We start from the raw sequence: 10,767 nt of genomic DNA on the forward strand, positions 1-10,767 counted from the left end.
AAGAGTGCTATTGACACGCTCGACTAACGTTGGATCAACGTCTTTTAACAAAATAATATGGTGAGTCACTATTAGCTCAACGTCATTTACGCATAATTTCCCGGCGAGATAATTGTCACATCAACGTCATTTGCCCCTTATTTCTTTCGTTATACATCAAAATATATATTTTTGTTGAAAATAAAAAGGGTTCATATAACTATGTCGTCATTTTTATACAGAAACTACCTCGTCACACTGAAACATAACAATGAATTATTTAGAAATCGCGCAATTGGTCTGTAGTACAGTATGTATGTATATATGTATGTTTGTATATGTATGTATATATGTATGTTTGTATATATGTTTGTATGTATCTGTTAGCAAGATCCTCGATCTAAGCCTTTAAATTATTATTATAATTAATAGCCTTTCTGTCCATGACTATGGGAAACCATATGATAAACATATATGTATATATACTGGCTAACATTGTAACTAAAAGACCATGTATTGTACAGAATAATAATGTAATAAATTATATTATAATAGCAAACCAGTTACCAATACTGCGTTAATTAATACAGTGGCCAATCCCAAAGTACCCTGAGCGTGACGTCGTCAGTCTCAGCCAATCAGCGTCCTTCTTGCAGGAGACGCCTCGACACACCCCCTAACATGGTATCCAAATATAATTTAATAATTATTTATACGATCCTACCATCACCGTCACACCTGAACCAACAACAAAATTGTTGTAAATAAATGAATAAATGTATGATTTACAAGTAGATTTGTAGAAATGATTCGTAGTGTAACTTAAGTATTAATTATATAATGAAGATGAGAAGACTAGGCACAGACAGCAGTGTACCCGCAGACACCATCGAGGGAGGGTGCAGTTCACGACATTCCAATTATTTACCTTTAAGCATGAAGTCTTTCATAGATGTATCCCCCGACAACGATTTCCCCATCGAGAACTTGCCGTACGGGATATTCTCGACGTGTGACAACGTAAGTAGAGTGGGAGGAGGGAGAGAAGGTGGTTGCTAGGGGCTGGCGGGCATCTGGCGGCGCTGCTCCAGCATCGGTGGGCACGATAGCGGCGCCCCACAGCGACGAGATGTCTCGTTATCTCTTTAATGTCCCGTCGAGAAAGATTCTTAATTAGAATGTTGGGATTTTCAATCAGAATGTTGGGATTTTCAATCAGAATGTTGGGATTTTCAATCAGAATGTTGGGATATTCAATCAGAATGTTGGGATATTCAATCAGAATGTTGGGATATTCAATCAGAATGTTGGGATATTCAATCAGAATGTTGGGATATTCAATCAGAATGTTGGGATTCTCTTGTCTGAATGTTGGCATTCTCTGTCTGAATGTTGGCATTCTCTGTCTGAATGTTGGCATTCTCTGTCTGAATGTTGGCATTCTCTGTCTGAATGTTGGCATTCTCTGTCTGAATGTTGGCATTCTCTGTCTGAATGTTGGCATTCTCTGTCTGAATGTTGGCATTCTCTGTCTGAATGTTGGCATTCTCTGTCTGAATGTTGGCATTCTCTGTCTGAATGTTGGGACTAATTCAGAACGTTAAGATTCAATACTGAGAATGTAGAATGTATATCTCAACACATGCTTGCATGCATTCGTGTACTGATTATTTTATTTATTGATTTAATAATTGTTGGGCCCCACAATTGTACCAGAAGTGGTACCCTTTTATAATTTATATATTAATATACAAATTATATAAAATTTGGTTATTATTCAGTATATAATTTGTGTATGTTTGTATATAAATTAGAATATATATTTAAATATATTGGGCTACCACCTCGGGTACAATAGTGGGGGACCCATGACCTTGGAGAAGAGGATTAAAGGCATTCAAAGAAGACCTTGGTGATTTTCCTTGAGCACTTGTGAATATTATCTTGTACCATCCCCAATTTTTTTTTTTTTTTGTTCATTATGAGACAATAAATAATGTAATTTATATAAAAATCGATTTGTCTGCCAAACCCAATCTAAAAGTGGTATGGAGAAAGAGACAATACAGTTTAGTACAATAGTACTAAACTGAAATGTGTTTGCCAATGTCTCGGTATTACTGGGTTAAAATAGACGTTTCAAAAGTTAAAAAGACACGTTGCTGTCCTGAATAAGAGTGAATAAATCTTGACCAAACTTATTCTATTATGTATTATAAGCATTTGGTTGTATAATATTAAGTTAAATATTGTACATTATCTGTACATGGTATACAGCACATGTATTTGTTGTTTAAATGTAAATATTAACTGGCTAAATAGTTTTTACTTTATCCACGATAAATTAATGGCATGAAATTTTTAGAACTTCGGTAATATTTGTCGAAATATCATTGTTACACTCACTGTTACATTGTTCTTGCAGCCAAGTCACCACATTGGTGTTGCCATTGGTAACTTGATTTTAGACCTGTCGGTGATTTCTCACTTGTTCAATGGACCTGTCCTCAAAGCCCACCAACAAGTGTTCCAGCAGGTGGGTGCATATTTTCAAAAAGTTTAGGTTAATTTTCCTATCCTTGCTTGTTCCATATGTCATTTTATAGAATTGAGAGTTAGATTTTGTTGGGGGGTGGGGTTAGTCTTAACTTATCACAGTAAATTATGTTCTTATCAGCCTGATAAAACATTATTGTAAGCTTATTTGCACCTGTTGCCTGAAAGATTGTAAATTGTAGATTTTTTACACTATTGAAGATGATCACAATTAGCAGAGGGGTATTGACTTTTACCTTGCTTGGTAGACAATTCACTGGAGATTGGGTGTTATGCTAGCTCATACAGCTTGTTTCAACTAGCGTATGTAATATGATACAACTGGTTCCAGGCCACCCTCAATGACTTCATGAGCCTGGGCATTCCAGCCTGGAGGGAAGCCAGGTCAACGCTGCAGACTATACTAAGTGATGATGATCCAACTCTGCGTGATGACCCATCTCTTAGAGCCAGGTAACCACCCATTTTTAACATTATATTTTTTTAAAGGTTTTGTAAAATGTAATTGTTACCTTTCTAGCATTTCAATGAATATACTATTTAATGTATGTTGATCAAAATATGCCTGTTTACTGTCACTTCAGTCATGAAGTATTCTGTATACAGTACTGGTACTGTGTTTGAGCTATAGAATTTCACTTAAACACTTCACTTCACTGAAAACTTCATTCAACATTGTTTTTGCAGAGCTTTTGTGCCTCAAAGTGCAGCCAAAATGCACCTTCCAGCAGAAATTGGTGATTACACAGACTTCTATTCTTCAATTGACCATGCAACCAATGTGGGCACAATGTTCCGTGGGAAGGAGAATGCTCTTATGCCAAACTGGTCAGTAGCATAGCTATTCTATCTAACCCCAACACCTTATTTCATTTTGGGAGCTCCAGATCAGTTGATAGCCAATGGAAGATGTAGATTCCACAACCACACAAATCTTTTTTCTTGTAGCTACCTTAAACCCTCCCCCACTCTTTCCTTCCATGATATTGAAAGTTATCTTCCTCTATAAAAATGATCCAATACTTTCACCATCATATGCACTCCTTAAATGATACTTGGGTATCCAAATAAAATGTCATTACTATTGTACAGTACCTTTGCTGTACTTCACCTAACTCCACATTTCATTAACTTTCCTGTTTCATTCATATTTCTCATTGTTATACCTAAGTAGTGTTGTGCAATTAAAATTTCTAATTTTAAAACTTACATATTATATTCAATGGCAGATAAGTTTGCTTGGCTTGCTTAAATGTGTGTGCACGTACGTAGGAAGTGACTCGTGTAACCAAGGAAGGGGGAGGGGGTAGAAATAGCCTAAGCTACTCTATCCCTTTGAGATGTACTTCTTTCTTGTCTGAATAAACATACTTGAACTTTAACTTGACTCGTGTAATCATGTAGATTTAAGAATATTCATCATAGAAACTTGATTGCTTGTGCTCTTTTTATGGCAGTTGTTAGTTATTCAGTGTTTTTTTGACAGAATGAGTAGATGAAGTTCATCCTTCCTTAAAATAGTAAAATGTTTCCTCCCACATTTTTCTTTCTTTAGGAAATACATGCCAGTTGGTTATCATGGTAGAGCCTCCAGTGTAGTCGTATCTGGCACACCAATACGCCGGCCAAATGGCCAAACTCGTCCAAAAGACGATGAGCCCCCTGTGTTTGGACCCTGTCGACTGATGGACTTTGAGCTTGAGATGGCCTTCCTTGTTGGGCCAGGGAACAAGATGGGAGACCCCATTAGTGTGAGGGATGCTCATGAACATATATTTGGCATGGTTCTCATGAACGATTGGAGTGGTAAATATTAACTCTTTTTTTTAATGTATAGCCCCTCTGTTTCATTTCTCTGGCTACAAAAATATTTGAAGGTAGGAAAAGCAGGCTGGTCTTTAACCTCATTAACTTTCCCATTCTTCTGTGGTCGTAGTGCTTGTTCAACTGATTGTATTGTCTATATTGTAACTACAGAGATAATACACTAAATGCAGGCTGAGTCACTATAATGTGGCTGAAGATATTATGTCCAAACCACATCAGAAATGAAGAAACGATAAAGTTTTGATCCCTCCTGGACCATTATAAAGTCTTGATAATGGTCCAGGACAAAGTGAAACATTGTCATTTCTTCATTTTCTGATGAAAACATATGTCCAAACCATTAGCTAAACTTATGTCTATTAACTAAATATTTGAGTCTATTAAAAGAAATTATTGAAGGTAGTCTCTATAGAAAATTCAAATAACGTGCATCTTCAAGACTTTAATTTTTTTAATTCATAGGTTACATACTTATGGCTTGAAAATGTGATTTAAATTGCACACTGCATCACATAACATGACAGTATTATATAAACATTGTAACCCAGGAGTTGGTATGTGCCCACCATATCTAAGCATCTCCAAAACCATAGAAAAACCACCAAAGCATGCCAAGGCACCATGCTACTTTTCACAATAATATTTTATTAGTCTGTGATTCCCATGGAGCAAGCCACCAACATAGTGGTTGCCAATGTGAGGACAGAAGATTTTGAACAGATATATCATGGCAGTTTCATAAAACAGGAATGGTAATGGGTCAAATCATATAAAATGTATTCCACAAAATTTATTAAAAACATTGACATTTAAATTTACTTGGAAAATAATGCATATTGTATATGTTAGTAACTTTTTGTATTTGTATACTAATACATTATTAGATTCCAACCAAAAAGATTTGAATGAACTCTTAGCAAAACAAGCCTTAATTTGACAATTTCTCATGGATGTTAGCCTTAATGAATCTGTTTACCATGTCTTCAGTTTGTCTATCATTTTGAATAGATTTGATTTTGATGACAATTTCTCCAACAGCCAGAGACATCCAGAAGTGGGAGTATGTTCCTCTTGGCCCATTCCTGGCAAAGAACTTGGGTACAACAATATCTCCATGGGTAGTAACCATGGAGGCTCTGGCTCCGTTTGTAGTAGACAACTATGTCCAGGACCCTCAACCCTTCCCTTATCTTCAGCATGAAGATAAATATACTTATGATATCAAGCTAGAAGTGGGGATTCGCCGTAAGTTCTCTATATTTGAAACTATGATTTATTTTTATTTATTAAGTCAATTATGAAATACAGTAGTTATTTGGAGAATAAATGTGCGAAAGTAGTTTTACCATATAACTCGGTTTCATTGGGTGGAGAGGCATTAGAGCACAACACTTTGTTGATCGCATAAATTTCCAACATTACTGAAGGTTTTGTTTCCTATTGATTCCTGTAAGTCAATACTGTTAGGTACTCTTTGGTGAATCAAACCTCTAATGTATCCAAGTTTGTTATTCTCTTGTATTGGCATATTGAGTGATATATAGGTCTCTTGCTGTTATTTATCTTGTATGGTGCTACATAGCCATCCCAGCTAGATACCCTTTGTCTGTGTCTTTACTATTGTAGGACAAGATTAGTTTTCAAAATGACATTTTCATTCGCCTTAACTACCACACTAAACATCCTTGCAAACATTTTCATTCGCCTTAACTACCACACTAAACATCCTTGCAAACAACCGGCACTGTCACATAAGAATAAAAAAAGAATAGAGGAAATGGCTGAAGGCCTATTGCTCCATGTGAGGAAACTTATTTATAGCAAACTTGCTCATACTTGTATATAGTATATTTTTAGGGGTATACCTGGTATTGTCCAGGTCTCTTGTCTCTTCCCCTCTGTCTACCTATACAGTATATATATATCTATCTCCCTCTCTCCCATCTTCCCTACCCTCATCCCCCCCCCCTCCAACCTCAGATAGACATTTTCATTTATATATGAAGTAAATGATGAAAATGCACAGGTAAATTGTGGAATATTCTTCAAAACATTTAATTGTTCATCTGTCTGTGGCTAACCCGATACTGATACCATCACAATTAAATTTACAGATAGAACAAGGAAATTAAATTATTTATTGAACATTACATTATAGGGTAACTCTTAGACAAACTGGTTAGTTTATATAGTGACAAATTAAAAAAAATTTCATAACACTTCTGCATTCTTTTTTTTTTTTTTTTTTTTTTTTTTCTCTCTCTACATAAAGACCTCACTCAATTTATTTCCTTAGTCTCTGTTCCTAACTCATCTTCCATAGTATTGTATTACTGTACTGTACTTCATTTTAAACATTCAAATGATTTATTTTTTTATTTGTAGCTGATGGTAGTGATCACTTGGGAATTGTTTCTCGTAGCAATTTCCGCCACATGTACTGGACAATGAAGCAGCAACTCGCTCACCACACCATTACTGGCTGTAACATTCGTACAGGGGATCTTCTAGCATCTGGTACTATTTCTGGACCAGTAAGTATAAATTGCCAATAATTAGGTATCGATTGCAGGCATACCTTGGTTCCGCCCCTCTATATTTGACTAACCTTTATCAGCTTGAAACTTTCAGCATGGAAATATGACAAAAATACTCCTATGGTGGTACTTTATTAAAATTAATCCCTTGGAATTTTATACATTTTGAATGTTTCCAATGATCCTTCTCTACTAAGGTTACCAAGCTGAGTTCCCTTTGCCTGTCTTGATAGCTTAGTTCATTTATTTCGGATACCAGCCTTGCTGTAAGCCTTATGACTTTCAGAATTGTCTTGTTTCATATGAAGATTTTAATGCTGGTACAGACCTGGCATGTCTTTATTTTAAAATGCTGTCTGTATGTTTGCCAGTTTCAATATACTGTATGTTGCTGTTATCAGATAAGTGCTGGTGTTCAGTCCATGACCAAATCTTTGATAACATTAGTTGTTTTTCATATAGTGCCATTTAATCTATGTAGCCTTGTCTCCCCCCCCCCCCAAATCTTTACTACATCACTTGCCAAGATTGAACTAGCAGCCATTGGTCTGCCCACTCCTATAGCTTGGTTTAGTTCCTCCTGCAGCAGTCTATAGTTCTTGTTAGTCCTTACACTTCATTGTCTGCAAACATTAACATGGTGGATCTTGCCCCTTTGTGTAGATCATTAACATGGATCAAGAACAGCTGGGGTTGGATCCTAGAGGATCCCTGCCTGCTTTCCACCTTTATTCCCATATTTTCTATTTCCTATTGTTTGCCAGATAATCTCCTATCTAGTCCAGTAATCACAAGCTAGTGGGGGACAGTATCAAATGCTTTCTGGCTGTCTTGGAGAATGCAGTCTATTTAGCCCATCTTTTTACTTGCAGAACTGAGGCTTGCCAAGCAGTTTTTTTCCCTCCTTAAATCATTTCCTCTTCATTATGAAATTTGTTCTGATGATGCTCTAGTATCCTGTTGCTGATAACTGTATCCAGTACTTTGTAGGGAACCAAGTTTGTAGTTTAGGGTTTGTCCTCTTATTAGTGTGTATTTTCTTTTTCACAGATAGCCAAGCATTTCCCTAGCTCTAATGTTGTGTTGTAAATCCTAGTTAATGGAAAACATAGTACCCCTTGCAGTCTCCTTTTTCTAGTTTTGGTGGTATCTGAAGGGTGGGTAACAGAAATACATTCACAAGCAACCTATGAATAAATAGATAATGAGACAAAAAAGACCCATAATTAGACATTACTAAGTGTACCATGGCTCGAGCAATTAATAATGTAAGTGCAAAATAATGCTTTATCTTGATACCTGAACTATTAAAAGTTTTCACATTATTACACTATCAAATGAGGGACTCTGAACAGATTCTGATCTTAGACTATGCAGGTGGGCCAGACCACAATGGATCTGATCTGGAACTCTTTGACACAGTGGCAACAAATAGGATACTGTGTAGAGTGAAGTGTGTTGATACATCTGGAATTTGGTGTTGGAAAAAGCTATTGTGTACGAGATATTCTATAAAGTCACAATTTAAATTGTCATATGACCATTAAGCCTGAATGGTGCTTGCTAGGGGTTTTGTAATCAATAAGCTGCTCATCTATAGTAAGCTGCATCTATTATATTGTTCTTATATTGCATTACATTAAATATAACATTTCTGGCACCCAACAGAGTGAAGAGTCGTTTGGGTCAATGCTGGAATTGTCATGGCGTGGGAGTAAAACTGTGGATATTGGAAATGGAGCGAGCAGGAAGTTCCTGCAGGATGGAGATGAAGTGGTCATAACTGGCTACTGCCAAGGTAAAGGTCACAGGGTTGGCTTTGGCTCATGTGTTGGGAAGCTGCTTCCTGCAAAGTCTCTTCAGTAAAGTGACAGATCAGGATTTCTGTTTCTTGATGTAGGTTCCTGGGATAATGTTAACAATTGAGTATCTACGTGTTATAAATCATAGAACTTACCATTCCTAAAAGTTCTTAATTATTGCGCGCACACACACACTCACATACACACACACATGCATACATTATATATATGTATATATATAATGTATATATGTATATAATTAATGTGTGTATGTGTATATCACGAAAATAAACACGTGATTAAAAAGTGACAGTGTCAGACCACAGAGGAAAATTGAAACAGGAATTTCCTCAAGTACTTTCGTATATTAATACATCTTCAGAAGGACTCTAGAAGGAGTCCTTCTGAATATGTATTCACTCCTTCTGAAGATGCATTAATATACGAAAGTACTTGAGGAAATTCCTGTTTCAATTTTCCTCCGTGGTCTGACACTAATATATATATGTATATATACAGTATATGTATATGTATGTTTCTATTGTTTCACAAATGCGGTGGTTACTTAATGTTGTACATGACTAACTTTTACACATTGTAGTTATGCTATAAAGTTTGTTTTGAATAATTATATGGCATAAAGAAAATTCAATTTTTCATTGATATTAGAATATAGAGTATGATCAAATTATTAGGATATGAGAACTTAAGTGTCAACATCACTGGTTGGTTGTGGTTTTTACAGTTTATTGTAAAATCTTATCTTACATAGGGAAACATTTTGGGGTTAATTAAAACTATATGCTGCTGATATTTTATGTACATATGTACAAGTTCAATTTGTTTAACTATCCATACATATTGTTAACTTTTTATCAGGTTTGTCATTGTGAAAATGGTTAAACTGTAGGTTTGTGCCAAGAAAGTTTGCATGAAATTCTGGATTTTAAGGTGAGAAGATATCTGTTATTCAGTGAAGGTAATTAATGGTACAGGTGAGATATGATGGGAACCTAACTTTATGGTCTATTAACCACATGAATACCAATACTCGCCTTAACCCTTAGACTGCGCAATACATACATATCTTGAAATTATTTTTTGTCAAATCATATAAGTTTTTAAAACTTGCACAAACACTTTCCATATATTTTTTTTTTTTTTTTTCATAATCAACTAAGCAAATGCTCCAATTTTGTCTAAATGATCACAGCGTAACTTGAAAAACCAGAGATTCAAAATTAATTTTAAAATTGAATATTGAAAACTTCAGATTTTAAATTCAAAATAAAAAATATGAACTATCATTAATTGTTCATTTAATGTTATTATTCTCTCAGAATAGCATATGATCTTCATTTTCATTAAATTAGAATATAGGTTACTTTAGTACAGCTGCATATGAAATACTACAAAGAAAAATAAATGTAGAAATAAATTTAAGGATGAATTTTCACCAAATGGTGTTAAATATATTGCTACAATGTACAATAAATTAAAATACAAAAAATTTAAGGTAGTACTGTATCAAAAGGTTAACTGTGTAATCAAATGTGTAATGCAGGCAAAAAATTAATGGTGCCTTAAAGTGAAATAGTTAAGAACAAGTATTACACTGGTAAAATGCTGTAGAATATCAAAATTGTTATGCTAGAAATAAAACAATGCTATAAACCCTTACAGCTTGTTGACCAATAAAGAAAATTATCGAGACATACAATCTCGGTACAGCAATTCCATGTGCAACTTTATCAAAATTTTATAAATACTATTAAAGATGTCAGTACTAGAGCAGGACATATGAATACCTATATAAGTCAGATTCACTGAGAAAGTATCTTCTAAAAACAGTCATTAAGGAATGGTTGGGAAGCATCCTGTAGTTTCTCTTGAAAATCAATTAAAAGATTGAATACTGGAAGCAGAACAGGACAATCAGATCGGTAAGGAATTGGGACTGCCTTTCATCTATTGGTTGTGGGTTAACCTACAACGTTTCCTACCAATGATAGCATTTGGCACGATTATCAAATAAAAATCTAAAATTGGAATGAAATGTAATAGAT

General features: G+C 35.1%; 1 protein-coding gene across 1 annotated transcript; it reads left to right on the forward strand.

Moving 5' to 3' along the window:
* Positions 1 to 839: 839 nt before the first annotated feature.
* Faa (fumarylacetoacetate hydrolase) lies at positions 840 to 10,492 on the forward strand. Its single transcript, XM_045757631.2, has 8 exons — positions 840 to 999; positions 2,405 to 2,515; positions 2,867 to 2,988; positions 3,223 to 3,363; positions 4,091 to 4,341; positions 5,401 to 5,607; positions 6,748 to 6,896; positions 8,568 to 10,492. Exons 1-8 carry the CDS (start codon positions 916 to 918, stop codon positions 8,763 to 8,765), a joined length of 1,263 nt encoding a protein of 420 aa, XP_045613587.2. The 5' UTR covers positions 840 to 915; the 3' UTR covers positions 8,766 to 10,492.
* Positions 10,493 to 10,767: the final 275 nt, after the last annotated feature.

The sequence above is a fragment of the Procambarus clarkii genome, chromosome 67, assembly GCF_040958095.1.
Source record: "Procambarus clarkii isolate CNS0578487 chromosome 67, FALCON_Pclarkii_2.0, whole genome shotgun sequence".
Taxonomy (NCBI): domain Eukaryota; kingdom Metazoa; phylum Arthropoda; class Malacostraca; order Decapoda; family Cambaridae; genus Procambarus; species Procambarus clarkii.

Excerpts from the sequence above, each read along its gene's own strand:
- Faa (XM_045757631.2), top strand. The coding sequence starts at position 916 with ATGAAGTCTTTCATAGATGTATCCCCCGACAACGATTTCCCCATCGAG. Across the intron at positions 2,516-2,866 it reads ACCAACAAGTGTTCCAGCAG|GCCACCCTCAATGACTTCAT; the intron begins GTGGGTGCATAT and ends AACTGGTTCCAG. Across the intron at positions 5,608-6,747 it reads GCTAGAAGTGGGGATTCGCC|CTGATGGTAGTGATCACTTG; the intron begins GTAAGTTCTCTA and ends TTTTATTTGTAG.